Genomic DNA, 19,288 nt, shown 5'->3' with positions numbered 1-19,288 from the left:
ATGTTGTGAACAAAAGAGCACTAGGAAGAAACAGTGCAGCGTCTTGGACACCTGCCAGTGCCGTGACTTCAAGAGCTTTCCTTCACTGTGTTTTTTATCTATTTTTATTTTGTGCGACAGGTTTGATTGTACCAACGAGGAGATAAGTGATGTTCATGACCAACGACAGCACTGTAGACTGATGTTATTTCCCGCCCCCTGCAGTTTGTTAGCATGGCTGAGTGATACACTGGTACGATGGAGAGTAATGCATTTGTTGTCAGGTCTCTGTGGAGGATAGGGAGAACTGTCTACTCTGTTTATCTTCTCACTCAGACACAGAAACAGAAATAGAGATCCGTCCCAGGGTCTGATTCAGAGTCTGCGCTATCTACTACTACTTGTCTATATTCGCACACACCACTATCTTGATAATGTACCCTTAAAATAACAGTGAAACACTGCGTCACCAACTTCAGACCAGGTTATTGTTCAGCCAAACGTTTTAAGAACAACAAGCTCATGGGAGATCGGCGCGGTTGCATTTTTCTATTTAAACAAAACACATTTCACTACATAGAAATGATTGTGCCCCCCCCCCCCCCCCCCCCCCCCCCCCCCCTTATTGTGATGCTATATAGAAAAAGGAATGAAGAAGAAGATCTAATCAACAGCTTGATCAATAGGAAGGATACTAGTAAGTTGTACCCCCAGTGAATTTCATATTACCGGTATGCCATCTTCTTTAAAAAAGCCGCCTGGTTTATCCTGCATCCCAACTGTCCTCTGGGTTTAATCGTGCTTCACATTTTCTCTCTCCTCCTGAGTGGCTCATAGCTCTAATCGGGAGGCAGCCTCATTGTTGAGACAAGGTAATTAGGTGTTCAGAGAAGGGCCTGCATTAAGGAGCAGAACAGATTCATCTGCTTTTCAATCAAAGGCTGTGAACCCTGGTCAAGACCTTGAGCGAGCACAATGGAGCATCTGAATGAATGAGGAAGCCTGCTCATATGCTGTGCTGGGTGAGAACGGATGGTACTATTTCGAGTGACAGAGTGACAGCCAAATTTGGATTATTCTTTCTTTGTAGCATAAAATACACACATTTAAGTGCTAAGCAACAGAGGACTTAGAATCTTGTTTCATCTCTTCATGTATCTCTAATTTTTTTAATGCAGAGTCTGAAAACATGTCGATGTGCTGGCACAGGCAGAAACAGACTCTGTTATATGTGAGACAGCTGCACACTCAGCCTTCATCGCATGACAAGTAATTAAGGACGCAGGCGGTGACGCCTGTTTTAGCTTTCATTAATGTCAATTGGGCAAAGTATGACAGGTCTACCTATATGTGTTTTCGTACATTTCAGAAACGAACACTACTTCCTGTGCTCATCGACTCGCTGCATCCCCACACACATAGTATTTGTGGTAACACAAGACAACACCCTCCTCGAGTCAGCCTTGTGTTTTGGTCACCTAAAACCATTTCAGTCAGACACATCCTCGCCCCGAAGAGTGCCGGCTCGTTGGGAGTCTTGATTTCCTGGTGTCTGAAATCCTTCAATATCTCAATTTCCCCAGAGAGGCTTGTTTGTAATATGACTAATTTATCTTCCCATGTGCCAACCTTTTAAGTCCTCTGCCGACCTCCTGTCATGCGTATTTTCCTACTTGATACGGGTTCAATATTTTAGTCTGTGTCATTGGTCTAACCGAGACATCAGTGTTAGAAATGGGGGTTTCTGCATTTAACAGTATTGGCCTCCCTGTCTCATCCTTTCTCCTCTCGACACGTGCTTTGGCCTGCCCTCCTACCTTTCTCCCCTGACTTAAGTGCTTGTGACAGGGAGAGCTGAGCCCCATCTATCCTTTCACATGCAAGACTGCCTTTTCAAACCTTTATACACCCTGGGTTGCTTGACTCAACATCACTGCTCTTTTCCAGCAGCAGCCAGACATTCAGCCGGTCGCACGGTCAAACTAGGAATGTGCCATGCATCCCGAGGGAAGACTATTGTGCACTCTAATCAAACTAACTAATCAAAGTATATCCCCATTTTTTAAGAAATAAAAGCCTTGACTTTAACAGCATGGAGGCTTAAGATAATTACCACGACATTAAGAACAACATGCCACTGTTTTTCTTAATTCCTATGTCTGGCAATTTTATTACTCTTAATTTTCTCATTAAGTTCCCACTTTGTCACACTTTGCCTAAAAACGAATGGCATGCACACTTGAGATTCCTTTCTGGATTTCTTTCTCAGAGGGGAACTGATCTACACGGTAATAATTTAGCCACCTATAATGAGTTGTCTCTGTCTATCCAGCTGATGTTAAATCTTGTTTACTACTCATCGTTTTGAATTAAATCCTGTTTCTTTTGGCACCACTGAATGATATCGTGTGTGTGTGTGTGTGTGTGTGTGTGTGTGTGTGTGTGTGTGTGTGTGTGTGTGTGTGTGTGTGTGTGTGTGTGTGTGTGTGTGTGTGTGTGTGTGTGTGTGTGTGTGTGTGTGTGTGTGTGTGTGTGTGTGTGTGTGTGTGTGTGTGTGTGTGTGTGTGTGTGTGTGTGTGTGTGTGTGTGTGTGTGTGTGTGTGTGTGTGTGTGTGTGTGTGTGTGGGAGAGAGCAAAAATGATTTCCCCAACCTCCTCATTGGCCATGAATGCAAAGACAGCGCATGTGTTCGGCAGTTAAACAACACTGGCGCTCAGCCCACTCGTAAATTACGGAGCAAAGCCTTTCCCAAGACTGCCTTCAGTGAAACAGTACAGGCAGTGAGGTTGTTTCCTATAACCAGCACCACAGCCGTCCGTTAACAGAGTTTTGTTTCCCAGAGACCACGACTGTATTAACAAGTTACCTGGCTATAGATTCATTAGTTTCTATATTGCCTTTTATTTACATGTTCCAATATCATTTTTCCCCTTCCCGATACCAAGTCTACTTTGCGTATCAGTCGATAGCGAGTACCAATAAAATACCAGTGCATTTAAAAATGTATATAACATTTCACAGCTTTTTGCTACTAACCCTGTATGTAATTAATCATGCTATCATTGTTGTATAGCCTGGCTCAGGTTAAACCCATTGAAAAACAGACATACAGAGAATGAATGTCACAAAACTTATTTTATGCAAAAAATACATCCAAGAATAGATGACAATTACTCCCTTTAAATAGCTGTTAAAGCAGCCACAGCTCATAAAAAGTAACAGTATAAAACTGTGCAACAGCAACTTCAAAGCTAAATAAATCTGGAAATAACTAACAATTCCTTTAAAAAAAACTGTTAACGTGCAGCAGCAGTTTAAAGAATAAAATACCTTTTGTGTGTGTCTTTCACAGGAACAGTGTGAAACAACAATACTGTACATAGGCCTTATGTAAACTTTTCAGTAAACCGAAGGCAGTTATTTGAGGATTCACACATTATTTATTATTGCTTTCCTCGCACTTAGTGGATGTTTCCTGTCTTGGAGTAATTGGAAATCGTGTTGTGTTGGTCCTCTGGCTACTTCAGGTAACATTGTGCGAAATTGTTTTCCTGCTCAACAGCAGAGTTTTCAGCCTGAGCCGTGTCGAAAGGATTGTAAGATGCACCCCAACTTGTAGCTGGTTCTTTGTTTGGCGGGGATGGGTGGATTATAGGTCTTTCTAAAATTTTCTAAAATTTTGTTCAGTGTTAAATATATAGTGTGGCGCCAACATGGCCACAAAAGCAATTTATCAGTTGCTAGAAACTCTACATGGATGATTTACAACACACGTGCATCGTCTGTTGCTTCACTTTGTAACCTAGCGATGAATAGTGAGTTTCAATATTTCTTTTTTTATTGCTTATACAAGCAGTTAATGGATCGGTTTACATTCTGAATGTAATGATTTTTCACAAAAGAAATGAAATATATTTTTCCAAGGCACAGATGAGCTTATATGTTTCTGTTCACATTAAAAACATTTTTATAGAGCTGGTTTTACTTTGTGTCATCACATATTGCAGCAAAGTGGTGCTGCCATCTCGCCTACCTGTTGTTTCCCATTTTGTAGAGAAGCTTGACAGACTGTCATCTCTCCTCATATCAGCAGGGGCTCATCTACAAACAAACAGTGCACCACACGACTACTGTGTTTCTAACAGCGTGGGACGAGTCGTGGCAGTTATTTCTTTTTAATATTCTATACAATTTTATTGTATACAATCTGAAATGGGGATTATGTTGACTGTAGACTTTGCACAAATTGTGATTGTAGGGAGGAAGACAAAAGTAACCACATATCTGCAAACATGACAAGGCTTCTATATCTGGTGTCTTCCTTGCCACAGCCCACATGCGACATTGGACAACCGCCAGGGTTTCCCCTCATCATTACTCATATACTGTATGCGTTCAACCAACTGTATGAAACCATAAAGGCGTTATGAATCTGAAAATGATGACCATAATGTAAATGTCATTACAAAATGTTGTATTCTCAGAAAGATGAATATTGAAGTGTAGCCTAAGGGTTTGGTTCAGCGATGCCAAGGATCTGTGGGTAATTAGCGTTTAACTTCCTGACGTCAATATTTCAGTTTGAGTGTTTACATGCTGTATGATTTCCATCATCGCATGAAGGCAACACTAACAGGACTATAAAACATTGGAAATTATATATCTCTTCCACCTATAGCCAATAGTCATCTGGTAGAATAAAGGAGTAAATATTTTATTCTACCACTAGTAATAATGTAGAGTAGAAATGTTATGAAATAGTTAATTGATTAATTCATCAGAAAGAAAATAAACAGACAATTTTTTGAGCATAAAACACCTGAAACTTTTTCCCCGGGGTGATTTTTTGACCTTTTGTCTTTATTGCTTTTATTGCTTTTGGGTACATGTCATTTGTTATTTTTTGGTTAACTTTATAGAAAAGCAAGAACTTTATAAAGCTCTGCCTCCTCTAATAATAGTCTTATGGTTTTTGTAATTATGTGTGTTTACATCCATGGACATGAAGCAATCCATGAGTGGCTTCATTTACTATGATGAAGCAGTTCTTTGTAGGCAGCAGCAAAATCGGTCGTCAGTTTTATTCCATCGTAACATACGTAATGTTATCATCTCTAAATAGACAGTGTTTCATGGAGCGCACATATAACGAAAAGTTCATGAGTCACAACATATTTACATGTACATCACAATGCTTACACCAGGTTACATTGTTTTCCCTTCTCAGGCCAGTGATCTTCAACAGTACACTGGTGCATGAAATCACAGAGGTACAGAGATATATTCAATATTTTAGAGGAATCAGAATCAGGTCCCAAAAAGAAGAAAGAAATCACTGAATTTTGATCATGAATGATAGACAAATGGGCAGCTAGTCATCTGACATCATCTGACATCAACAGTTACAAATATAATCCGTTCGGTGGTTAGAATGTCATTTGTAAGCAAAGCAGGCCGCCACAGTAATAATGTGAGAAAAGCAGTGTATGATTTGAATGATTGACTTGAATTGAAGAAGCCTTTGGCCAGAGGAAAATAATAAATGATTTTGCTTGTGAAAAAAAAATCTCATCTTACTTAAAATACGACTTACGATTCAGAACGCCAACATGGGCGAGCAGATGCACATTTGAACCCATTTCTGTGTGTATTTGTGTAAACGTGGTCGTTGTTTTGCAGTCAGGTTGTGCTGCTTTGCCTTACTTGATACTCTGGACACAATGCCATGGTTTTCAGACAAATGTAAAACCCTCTGGGCTTTCTTTTTGTTGCCCCTGTGTGGGAGATGAGGTACTTCATCACAGAGATAAGCATGCAAACTGAGGGACAGCTACAGGAAAGAAAATGCACACGAGCGCTGCTTGTGAAGTACAGATCAGCTCCTGTGAAGTCGCTATGATTAATCCAATCCTGGGAATTTTTTTTGCGGAGGGTGATATGATTTGTGCTTTCCCCGGCTGCTGTTTCCCTGCTGGGGAGATAAATGATGAATTGACCAATCGGCCCTTTTATGGACTATCTCCTTTCTCCATCACTAAAGGGGCTGGTTGACTCTGATAATCCTCTGCTCGCTGAGGGGATCTTCCAGTCCTTGCTATGGACACAGGTGTTTGGCCTTGTGCATTTGTCAAGATGGCAAATGTGTGTGAAAAATACATATGAAATTATACACATACACACTGACTCAAGGCTAAACACGTGGAACATTGTCTGAATGATGAATGTCTGTTAAAGGAGGAGAGAAAATGGCATTTCAAAGCAGTAAAACTGATATTGTTTCTCTTTTGCTCCATTAGTTATAAGCAAACATTCGACAATAGTGTGTCCGATGCTACCGAGAGGTTTTTGGACTGCTAGAAAAAAATTAGAGCAAATAATGCACAATAATGCAATAATTATTGTATAATGCAATAATCAACTCTTGCACAATTTTAAGCAACTTGTGTTGTGTGTTGTTCCTCATTTTGACATACAAGTTGTGTTTCAGCTCTTTCTTGTTAATAATGCCACAGCACGTATTTCTGCATGAAACTCATATTAGTATAAATGCATACTTGTTAATGTGTTGTATTTGAATCATAAATTCGGAGACTGATTTTAAAGGCCATTGTGATATTGCCTCCTTCCCAGCTTCTCTGCTTCATTCATAATCATTAGTGTTCACACTTCCTCAAGTTAGTAACTCGAGCTTCTTCCTTCCTATAGAAACAGAAATGATAAATGCTGGTAATAACATATATGATAGTTGTGCCTTCGGAGGGATGAATGCCATTTGCTGTTGTGTGCACAAAGGACTTTTGAAATGGATTTATTCTTTGCACTCTCCTTATTAAGAAAAGTCTTATTTTACTAAATTAAAATTACTGCCATTATTCTTCCGAAATTTCAGCAACTCTATTCTGATGGTGAATAAGGAGACTGTATTTCTCTGCACACTCACATGTGCATTTGCTTGCTGGCCTCTATTTTGCCTTGTGGTTGCCATTACTGTGGTGAATGGTTGACATTTTCAGGCGTCTCACTGGGGCTCAGTCTTGCACCACCTCTAGGCCCAGAAGACCCGTCAGTGCAAGGACAGGATGCACTTTATCAGTCATTAGGGCCCTCCGTTTACAAGTGGGCTCCTGTGCAGTAATGTCTAATAAAAAACAGTTATTACAGCCAGTCTGATTATTTTTGCATTTGCCTTAAATCATCTGATCTTTTAGTCTTTGAACTAATTTGCTTCTGCGTCTTTTCTTGCCTGCTGAACGTAACTCTTAAGTTCTGTTTACAGTTCGAAGAAGACATACGTAAGTTGAGTTAATTTAATCTTTTACACAGTTGTGGTTGTGTTTTGTGGGTTAAGTAGTTTTTGATGGCTTGAACCAGAACTCTGTTTCTGTAAATCACATTACATTTCATTGCTCTCATGGTTGGCATTTCCACAATATTGTCCTGACAAGCCAATATTAGTTAAAACCTGGCTCTGGTGTGTTTCAGCAAATAAAATCCTGCTATGGGAATAGTTCTTAAATCTTATGTTGTCTGTTTTTTAAACTTTTTTTTAATATCCATGCTTGCAGAGCCCCATCGGAACACAAGCCAGTCTTTCAATCATATTTCTTATCCCCCAAGCATTTTTTTTTCGAGTCTGCATTGTTTTCCATATTGGAACCATCTGCAAAAAGGAAACAACTGTGCGTTCACTCATAAACATCCCCTCACTATATCCCATGTTCAGATATCAGATTGTCTCCAATGAATATTAGGAAGTCACCGGAGGACGATAAGGACACCTTGGATATACATTTGATTGTAGACCAACAAATACCAGTGACAAAGAAGCAGCACTCCAACGTGTAGAAACCTGGGAAGAGTTTTTGACTTTGGCCTCGCTGCCTTTGTTCTTTTCTGTTTTTGTATTCACCACAGCAGACACGGGAACAGTAATAAACAGTTTGAGTCAGTGTGATGCAGCTGATCCCAGGGTGGCTCTTGTTCGAGTGGGAAGAAAGTCTTGGGCCTTTGAACCTGAGTTTTAACCCGACTTCAAATATCTTGTGGAAGCAGCAAAGCGAAGCTGATGTAAAAAGCCAACAGACAGACAAACAAACAGATTGATTAATAGTTACATGGCACCGTTGGTACTGGTAAAGACTGTTTGTTGTTAAGCTCACGGGGGTTTAATCGCCTCTGAACCTTTTTGGCTGTATCGGCTAATAACTGCACACACACACACACACACACACACACACACACACACACACACACACACACACACACACACACACACACACACACACACACAAAGAAATATGGGTGTATGAATAAAAGCAGTTTGTGTTTCTTTCTTTTTTATTATCGATCAAATGAAGCTGCATTTAAAAACGTTTTAGGAAATTACATGTCCAGAGGAAAAGTTGCAGTGCAGGCAGAGGTCAAGCTCACGTAATGGGCCAGGCTATGCAAATTTAACTAAGCAAGCTTCCATCTCGAGCAGGCGTTGTGGATTCAGCACAAGTGGTCCGAGTTTAAAATTCTGGCCGTGTGATGTCTCTTTTGGGAATGCATCTGATTTAAAGAAAAAACGTCAGTTTGCTAGTTAACCTCAGCTCGCTAGGAAAAACAACTTAATTCAATGTGCCACTTGAAGGCTGCTGGCAGTTACGGCAGCTTTTAAGGTGGAATGTTTTCTCTCGGTGCATAAGGTGTTATGAATTAATTGAGACACCTTAAATGACAATATGACAACTTTGACCATTCTGTTTGTTTTTATTGGCTCTCCTGTATTCTGTTTCCTCACCTCACAGAGCATCGTTCCAGTTTGTCCAGCAGGACCACACCCATGATTAAATGGATCGAGACAAAGTCCTTTATCTGATTGATTCAACTTTTGACTTGACTTTTAACATAACTGTTCCCAGGATGCACCAATAAGAAAGGAATACGCTGAGAACAGTTGTAAGAATATGTTTGAATCTTCCCTCCTAGATGTACTAATTAAGTAGTACATCTAATATATATTCCACTTAAATTGTATTTTTATTAGCACTCATTTTATTAGCAGAATGTCTTCATTTTAAAGTATCACAAAATGCAAAACTGCCAGTGCAAACTGTTCATTTAAAAAAAAGGAAAAGGAAGGAATGATTACCACATAACAACGGTCACATATCTTTGCCATCAATTTACAGAGAATTCAATGGATGATAGAATCGCTGTATGCTCCGGCTTTGCTGACAATTACATTTCCAGGGTTACATCTCTATACGCCCAGCACATGTCCTCAGCTCAGGTCAAGGTCTGCCTCCTCGGGGCTTTTCTGTATATGCTGCGAGCTGCTCATTTATTGTGTAGGTTTTAAAAGAGCAGGGATGAATATGCGTGGTAGCGGCTTGCAAAGGTTCAATGAAGATTGTTGTGTGTGAGCCCAGATCTCGCTGCTGCTCTGTCATAAACATAATGTGCCAGCATAAATGTACCTGCGTGCCCTGCAGTGATAAGTGATAAGAATCTTATCACCGCCGGGCACGTGAAGGAGCAGAACCGATGCAGTAAAACCCCGACAAAGCTGTGACATGAGATGTGGTCAATGGGTGTTTCATGTGACATGTATCCTATATCGACATATTGGCTGCAGCTAATTCATTTTCATTGTGAATGAATGTTTTATGATCATTAAGTGATCCACAACTTAAAAAAATATTCAATTTGCAATTATATATATAAAAGAATAGCCCAACTTTTCATGTGTTTGAAAGTAGTCAAGTGCTGAAGCTGCTGAGTAATTTGAATTGCTCCCATGATCAGAAAGTTTACTTAAAGTCCAAAAAAGTCCTTGAACCCAAATGTAATATCCCAAGAATGCAGAACATGTCCTGTCCATGTGTTAACATAAGCAGGACATTATTGTCAGCGGAGGGGATCGAAATTTGGGGATAACTGTGACCTTCTCAGTGGCCCGAGAGTGTGTTGGCGTGGCATGACTGATGCAGATTATCATAGCTGAAGAAAGCCAATTACTCTGGTCATCACGGCACCCTCGGGGCCCCTCTCGGTGGAATGAAATGCATTACAGAATTCTGTGTGCATCCCTCTGGCAAGCTTTTTATATTTCCTCTATGCTGATCCCCCAGTTTGAATGTTAATAGTGCAGTCAATGGGACCCTCCCGTGCCTCGGAGCCCTCCCTGGCTCGGATGAGCTTCTGCTCCACAAAGCAGGAAGGTCGTGCTTTTTGGAGAAGCGGCTGAATAACGTTCTCCTGTTTGTCTTCTCTCTCTATTCAAGACAAAGCCCTTTCTATTTGACCCCCTCTCAACTGCTCCTCTCAGTCAGCGTCCTTGAACGACTACAGAATAAATGCATGGATTAGTCGTGTTTGCAGCATTGTGGTGCAAGAGGCTCTTTTATAGCATTGTTTTATGAAAAGAACAAACGACTGATCAAGAACCTTTTTTTGAATCCTTGGTCTTTATTTCCAAAAACAGATCAACTACAAGATCAGAGGCAGAGATCACACACACAGGGGAGCTGCATCATAGGATGTACAAAGACTGCAGATCAAGCCGAGTCACAGGTAGGAGGCCTGAATGCCTGGTTCATATGTCGGTGTTTCCACTTTCACATTACAAAGAGGTTTTTTCTTTGCTTCACATGGAAAAGGCATAGTCAGTGACCCTCAAAATGTCCTTATTTACCTCTGAATAGATTAATCCTCTTTTTTTGCCTTAACCTCTGCACTCACCTCACTCTTTCCTGGATTTAAATTATTATTATTATTAGATTTTTTTGTACAGGCATCCAAATCTTTGCCGGACTCTCAACTTTAAATGTCAAGGCTTGTGTTAGTCAAATTCAAGCTCGCACATATGACTTGTGTAACACTCATATACAGAGAGCAGTGACACACGCAGTCACAAAATCACATATATGCCAACAGGAAACTGTCAAAAATATTTTTTTAACAAAAGTGACCTACTAGAAGGGGGAATTGGGTGTAATGGGTCGCTCAAGTCAAGATTTGTAAACTTGCACAAAGTCAGAACGATATTAATAAGACATTAGAGAAGCCACATCTGAGAAGACAATATGTTAACTGGGATCCTGGTACAGTAGGTCTTGTTAACGCCTGTGTGGAATTGTGAGAAAACATGCTGGGTAGGGACTCACCACCAATTACGCTACTACTCAAAATAGATGCCATACTTTGAATCTGAAGCCAATTGGTATATTCATATTGTACATTTAGAGATAGTTTCACCTCAAAGTTTTTTTTTTCATTCACTCAAAAAATGAAAAATGAAAAACAACTCTTGAACAGCACGGGATATCTGGCATAGTTTGACTGAAGTTTTCACAAGACCAGATAAAATAAAACCCAAATAATTCCTGTGCCAAGCAGCATCACTGATCTCTGGCATGAATCATGTGGCTCAGTCTTGGCAGTGCATTTACAGAAGCCATTTCGCTGAGGTTCGAAACTGCAGGGGGTGGTTAAGTTTACATAGACCGGGAAATACTGTAGCAGAGTTTTGTTTTAAGTGCAACAATGATGAGTGCATTCTTTAATTTATGAGATCTAATTAAAAGATGCAAATTGTGGATCACCAAACTCAATCACCCACATGGCCGTGCATTCATTCATAGCTTCTCCTCTCCTGCACTGCATAACCGTGTAAGGCGTGTTGCATCTTTGGCACTAAACTTCCTTTTTTTTAAGGCACACGCACGGTAATGGGATTTTTAGCCATGCAGCATGGTTGTAAGGATGTCTGTGTTGGTCTGATGGAGTTCAGCCAGTCCACCACTTTGGTCCAGATGGAAATATCTCAACATACTGGATGGATTACCATGAATATTTGATTTACCCTGTTTCATTTTTATCACGAAACACCTGCAAAGCCACTGACATTCCCACCAGCCTCAACTGTATTGTGGGTTTCGTGCTAGTTATCAAATGTTGGTATGCTAAGAAGCTTAACTAACGCGCAGTTCACATTACATGATTTTTAGCCTGATTTTCAAAGAGCAGATAGCTGATGACCCTTAATCTTGTTACCACATCTCCAGACCAGCGTTCACTCTGCCTTACAGTTCTGCGTTATTGCTGAAACTTCCATAGATACAAAAGAAGGGGGATACGCTCACCCTAAAGGGAGAATTAGCCGTCACATAATCATGTTCAGAGCAACTTCAACGCGTCAGGTATTCAGTGTGCATTACGTTTGGCTTGGCATTGCTATGTCTCAGCGAGCTGGTATTGTACTTTTGAAAACAATTGGATTCTACAGTACATTTTCTGAGAATAGAAAATGAACCGAGTGAGAAACTGACAGACTGAAAGAGAGGGGCAATGAAAAGTGCTTTTCTTGCTGGGCTTTGGTCGATGAGTGTGTCCTTTCTCATTACTCTCACACGGCGCAATATGCAGGTCAGTCAGGTGATAATGAATGCTCTGTCTGATACTTGGCCTTTCTCCCTCCCTCCTGCTCGTCTGGTCTGCTCTCTCTCTCTGTTGCATTGCCTCCCTCTCTTTCTTCCCCCAGGCACACTGCAGAGTCTTCTACAGAATCAAGTATATTTTCCTCTAGCGTTTTTAATTATCTGGCAATCTTCTTCTTCCTCTGTTCAGGGGCGTTCAGCAGTTGAAAGGTGTCTCAGGTCAGATTGTGGGACAATGAAGATGTTGAGTGTTCCGTCTCTTTCTTCATTAATTAAACATTGACTTGAGGCCAGTGGAACCTACTTTTTTTCAGCTTTGTACGGAGAAAGGAAAAGGCACCTTTGGGTGATAGATCATTTTCTCTTTATAGTAGCTAAACTAACTAAAGGACTAATCAAATTCTGTTCTCACCAACATCCACTGAACAGGTAACAGGAAGAAATGTAATAATGCATTCAGCAAACCTTTTGCTAAACTATGTGATACTGACTTCAAGGTTTAAATAGTAGACATTTCTTGCAAACAGTAAAATATCAATGAAATCAATCAAGACGAAATAAAGTAAATACTATCTTTTAAGCCGATTCAACTGTAATGCCATTTCAAACAGCTTTTGGATTCAAAACTCTTCTCTCGTCAGCTGTCTAGTAGTTTACTCCACAAGTTCACCGATTGGTTGACCAGCAGTCGCAGTTGGTTGATAAATGTTCATTCTAGATGAATATTTTGAGCTAATCAGCCCCTTTTAACACATTTGTTTTTCATTGTTTTAGAAGTAGGTACAGTTATGTTTTCAGACATTAAGAAAGCATCCTGGAAGGAGTGGTTGGATGCTAGTGATATTTGTAGCAAATGTTTTTCTCATTTTAAAAAATGATCAGTATTATATACATGCAATAAAAATACATATTTATATAAAACGGTCACACAGAAATTCATCTCGTTTACTTTGAAATAGTAAATGTCAAATAAGTGATGACAGCCCAGTGAAGCTAGTAAATAGCTTGTCAAGTTAGGACAACTTCACAGTGGTGATATGTGCAAAAAGACCTTTTCAAAAACATGATTGAAATTTTCTCCTGACGGGAGCGAGAGCAGAGCTTCTATCTATGATATACCCCATCAACTGTTCTTGACATATAAATGGTATAGGTGCCAAAAATACATTGTATAGTTTCCATTACTTTGCTATTTGCACATGGTTATATTAGGGGTGCCATGCATTCCAGTTTGAATACTTTGAAATACTTTGAATTCTTTTTCTTAGAATCAAAAAAAAAAAGTTTTCTTCTGTAAATGGCTTCTCTGACTTTTAGTGAGGATTTGATATTAAAAAGAATACATATGTAACAATTATATTCATCAGTAGAGAGATGAACAATCATATAATAAAAATAATACTTGACCAACCAAAAAGACCCGTTAATTGTTGCTTGTTGAGGAAGAGAGGAATAACTACAGCTGGTTTTATATAATTTGGTTGCTTTGTACATTTAATTTGGTATAACACAGTTGGTATCAAATTTTGACTAAGTTCTCTAAATTCTCTTTATCCAACATTTTCCAGCCTGATTATTTTGTCGTTGATTATGAAGGGAGCTGGACGTTTGGCTGTAATACATAACCTCTATTTGTGTTAATGTTGACTTGGGGGGCAGTGATTTTGACGCCTGTGCCGGTGCTGACGGTACATTTTGTGCCAGGAATCACAACCAGCTCGCTGCGAGACACAGCTGCCAGCCTGCGCCGCGGTGCCCACTTGCTCGCATCAACTGCTTGTGCTTGTATCGGAGGAGTTGAAGCATTTCAACACGGCGTGGAAATGTTATAGAACAAACAAACACAATCTGCCATCACCTCCTCTTGTGGCTGTATTGGTGGCGACGCACAAGCGCTGTTTAGTCAAGTGATTGTCTGACTGAATGATGGTGGGGCAGTGAATGCTGTTAACAACATTTCAGCAGTGCAGGGAGGTTAGCAGCTGCTGTGCACTCTGTTTAAGACCCTTTTCCATCAATATTCATGCTGATGGAAAATTCTTTAGGGATGGCCTCCTTTTGATTCTGCCCAGGTACCTACAGTAACACTACCCCCTCTCACACCCTCATGAAAACCATGGCAAACTCAGCTCTGCATCTCAAAACATGTCGGCCCCAGATAGTCTTTCATGGGGGCCTTGTCACTCTACAACCCATTAAATTCATCCATGTTGGAATTCACCAGTACCTGAACTGGGACCCTGTGAAGCTCGCCCTAATGAGGTGTGACTTGAGCTGGGGAGTCACCTCAACCTTTCCTGTCCAGATCATCATCTGCTAACCATCATTCAGGGGCAGGGATGTGAGGTAAGGAGGGAGGAGAAGAAGGAGAGGCAGGTAATTAGAGAAGGGAGGATTAAGCAAGATGGAGGTCAAAGATAAATAGCAAAGAACCCAAAAGACAGAGATGTCTTCCTCTGTACACATTTTTGTGCCAGCTGTCTTTCTCCATAGAGGGCAGTGGAGTTTGAGACATTTTTCACTCTTACCTAAGCTGCAAAAACGCCATCCACATGATCTCAAAATGGACGACACTAAATACCACTGCAGACACTTGAAAATGAAAGGTTTTCCACCGAACAGAACCCTTTTCAATATCGTCCTCCCTCCCTCTATGAAGGCTTTGTGGAGCAGCTACCTGAAACCCGGTTGTTCGATTGCAAAGGGCATGTTGATCAGCAGGGTGCACTCTTACCAAGTGAAAACAGGTCTGTGTGATTTAGCAATTAACTCGATAGAGGCACACAACAGGGCCAACACCTCGCGGGACAAATAGTCATAAATGTTGTTTAGTGAAAAGGGAAATAATAAATCACAAGAATTCCGAGGTAAGAGGAAGCCTATGTCTCTCAAGGCCCTTGTTAAAATCTTTAGTTGTCGATGAGACCCAGCTTCCGTTTAAAATGCAGTAACTGATTTTGAATTATTCATAATCGTAAAGATTTCCCCGCTAACGAAGCAAATGTGTTCAGCGGGAGATTAGATTTTACTAGGCTGACCATTCTATATATTTCGGTGTTAATATACAAAACTGAGATGAGGCCGACGATATGGACTCGGTATTTCGCTCACATGCTTATTTCCCCAAAATTTTTTTAAATGAATGTTGAAATCTTTCAGCCTAAATTACATATTTCACCTCACTTTCAAGTCGGGCAGTTTATTTGACTAAAGAGGGCATATAACATCATGAAAGCAAAGCAAGCCCACTTTCTTCTGCTGAGGCGCAGAGTCAAATTAGTGTTTGATTTGAATGTTTTGCTACACTTACCAGGCCCCAGAAAGAACATCATTGTTTAAAGAAAAAAAATAAATCAAGACCTCAGACAAACATCATTCCCTAGTGACACTGAAATTGATTGAGAGCATGCACTGGCTGTTACTCATTACTACAGGCTGAACGGGGTAATTGAATTCTGCCTGGAAAACGTTCAGTTTATTTATGACAAGTCTTTTCTGGTGAAAATGTTGACAGTGAAGAAGACAGCCATCAGTTTGGTTGCTTTGAACGTTTTTGTATTTCCAAAATGCAGAGGATTGATATGTAACTGCTGTGTCAAATACAAAGAGTCTCTACAATTGAACGTGTGTGTGTGTCCTTCACACAACATGTAAAGCAGTGAATAGAGCTTTGTCCATCCAAATATTTTTCAAAGGCTAGGCTGTAGTCCAAATGTTAGAGGAAGACAGATATTATTGTGTAATATTTCTGAAGGCTTTCAAAGTATCCTCATTGTAACAAAGCCTGGACAAGATATTTCATGCTATTTCCTTAGACACGCCAACAAAACAGTTGGATTTCACCTTGATTTGTCTTCAGGATGCGGTTTATATATGAAAAGTTAGAGGGACGATGAGTTGGGTCAATAAGTTTGCACATGATAAGAAACTAGTCAGAGGAGAGAAGAGAAGAGAAACTTCTCAGCAGTTGTTTTCGAGCTGCCTCGCAGTTTAGATGCTTTGAATTGTGTGTGCAGTGTGCAGCTGATAAGATCATTTTGAAATCGGTTTTCCATTCACGAGATGAATTTCTGTGTGACCGTTTCATATAAATATGTATTATTGCATGTATATAATACTGATCATCCTTCAACAATGGCTGACTATAAACTTGCTATTTTTATTCCCAGGTAGTAACAGTGAGTGAACAGGCTTGTTTACCGAAGCAGAAACCTGGTGTATATTTCTCTGAGTCAAAGCTCTTTAGAGAATCACTGACTGCATTTGCAGACGCTGAATGAAAGACATAGTTGTAGTATGTCGCTGTCAAATCACAATTTTGAATTTGCAGAATAATCGTGTACTTCTGACTTCCGTGGATTGGAAATTGAAAAGCTGTTTTGAGTTCTGGAAAACAGAACAGTTTCTCAAAAAACAAATAGAAGTATTTACCAAAGGTCAGAGTGTTACTTATGACCCTTGGTAAATACTTCTATTTGTTTTTTGAAGTGATTTTGTGATGACAGTGGAGACCGACATATTGTTGGGCCATAGAAGAAAAATAATTTGACCTGGCAGTATCCAGGGCTTTTTGATTTGAACTACACAATCTCAGTTTTAGCCCGCACATGCAGGTTTGTGTGCATTTTTGTGTGTACATGCATATTTAAATACAGCCCTTGCCTTTGAGACTACATACACTCATTTGCCAGTTTATTAGGTAAACCTAGCTTTACTGATGCCATCAAAAAACAACAACAGTCAACAACAGGCAATTAATCCCACCTTCATGTAAATTGTGGTGTTATATCAGTGATCGAACTTATAGAAAAGTTTATAACTGAAGCTAATATTTGAAGTTCAGCTTCCGTTCTTGACTCTGGAAACAGCACTTGACCAAACAAAAGGTATATTTTCCATCCACCTGTTTTATGTGCGTTTGTTCAGCGATTAGTTCCCCATCTGGATTTGAGGCTCAAATTAACTTTACCCCAATAATGAACAATCCTGAAGTTTTGGCTGGAATGTTGGCTCTGGGCTTCTGGCACTGGTATAACAAAGTCAGACATATTTTCAAATAATTTATTTCATTATTTTGGTGTTTGACAAATAACACTTTATATACTGTATCTAGGAGTACGACCCTTCTAGATTGAACTGAGATATTTGCTGTTTCAACACCCAGGGAAGTTGTCTCTCAGTTTGCTCCATGATGTAACACATTGCATGTCTCCTGCTGATAAACTGAGGATTAAAGCTGCACAGAGAAGGAGTTGTCAGTGACTTTTGATGTTCAAACATGGGAGGATATTTGTGAGTTATGCCAAAAAGATATCCATCTGTACTTGTACAAAAGCGGTCCAGTTTAGAATTATAAATAGACCACACATAGCCCATAATCGCGGGGATTCTTTTAATCCCTGACTTTCTCTCCTGTCTCAAATGTAAAACAGAAATAGGTGCGCTAACCTATTGTCTATGGCTTTGTCGTAAATTGCATTAGGGTGATTTACGATGTGAAATGGAAAAAAGATATATGACAAATGGATCTGATGTCTTTTTATTTTGGGACGAGAAGAACTATTACTACTGTAGCTAGCCAGGTTATATAGGTTATATCAAATTCTTACTTTCACCATACCCACGCAGATCAGGTCTACAAAGCCCGGCAGTCCTGTATTATGTTGGACCTGTTGTTTTTCCCCCCCCGATTATTGTAAGAGGAATCTCCTGAAGCTGAATTCTTGGAACTGACTTGACTGCAACATACACTTTTTTCAGACATGAAAATGTAGGCAAAATTGTGTCCCGACATTTTGCAGTTCACATATGACCAATAGGAGATTTTCCGAGTTAGACACTTTCCGAACGGCAGGAAAAAGTTCCAGATAAGGCTGGAGCATCATTTGTGGACATTTGCCTTCTCATGTGTAGCCCCTCCAGAGGAGTTCAGGAAAGTGTCTCCACTTCGTTGCATGTCTGACAGCAGCTATAGACTAATCCCTGTAACTTCCCATGGCTATTTGTGGATCTGATCTGCTTGTTTTGCTGTTGTTGTTCTTTTTGAAAACTAAAAAAAAAAATAGAAAAATATATTCTTGTACACCATATTCACTGCCACTTGATGTTGCACTGGGCTCTGCCATCGCGCTATATCCAGAAAACGCGGGGAGGCCCAACCTCCCCTATGCACTCACAGCAAAGCCATGCAGCTACCAAAACAAAGAACAGAGAAGCTCGGATTACAACACACACAGAGGGATTGTGATTATTCTCTGCTCAGGAGCGTCATAACTCCACTATATCGTCACATAGAAAGCTGTCCGTTGGCTGTTAAATTAATGTTTGAAATCTATATGTATAACCTTTTAAGAAAAGGAATAAAAACATCAGAAACATCTGGCTCTGAGGAAACACCGTGAGCCCACGTGGAAACCTGGCTGAATGCATATGTCGATATAATCAAATTAGGCTTCACAGGGACTTAATATATACCGATCACTCACTATGTCTGCAACTAAATGGGAGGAATCCCACTGATTTCTATTAAATAAATACTTAAATCACGTTTCAAAAACGTTATTTATTTGAGATCACAGAGTCCATCTCGAGCCTCCAGGATGACGAGAATGTCTCTCGTGCAGTCTGCGTGCTAAGCCTGGCACTGAACCGAGGAATCTATGCTTCTCCTCCTCCAACTGGCGAGTCACAGAACGACACCTGCTTAGCAGCACAGCTGTCAAAAGTTTTGCACCAACTCTCTCGCTTTTCATTCGACTGCACCTCCAAAAAAAAATAGAAGATGTCGTGAAATTTGATTTTGTCTTTTGAAAGCCAACTCAAGAAACCTGTGTGTAAATTCCTGTTTGTGTGGAATCAGCTGAGCTCCGCAGCGGAGCGGAGC

The 19,288-nt window shown here is 40.1% G+C and overlaps 1 protein-coding gene across 4 annotated transcripts in view; it reads left to right on the top strand.

Moving 5' to 3' along the window:
* The window catches only part of enox2 (ecto-NOX disulfide-thiol exchanger 2), a 154,195-nt gene that overhangs the window by 21,229 nt on the left and 113,678 nt on the right, over positions 1 to 19,288 (top strand). For 2 of the 4 annotated variants that reach the window (XM_035649138.2, XM_035649136.2), the window contains exon 3: positions 10,452 to 10,540. The exons of the other annotated variants lie outside the window; for them this stretch is intronic. In XM_035649138.2, coding sequence (XP_035505031.1) covers positions 10,507 to 10,540 — 34 coding nt within the window. In that variant the 5' untranslated portion in view covers positions 10,452 to 10,506. The remainder of the gene's footprint in view (positions 1 to 10,451; positions 10,541 to 19,288) is intronic. 4 annotated transcript variants of the gene reach the window in all.

The sequence above is a fragment of the Scophthalmus maximus genome, chromosome 9 (genome assembly GCF_022379125.1).
Source record: "Scophthalmus maximus strain ysfricsl-2021 chromosome 9, ASM2237912v1, whole genome shotgun sequence".
NCBI classification, from domain to species: Eukaryota; Metazoa; Chordata; class Actinopteri; order Pleuronectiformes; family Scophthalmidae; genus Scophthalmus; species Scophthalmus maximus.
The sequence above is the reverse complement of the archived record's forward strand: the minus strand, read 5'-3'. Positions and strand labels throughout refer to the sequence as shown.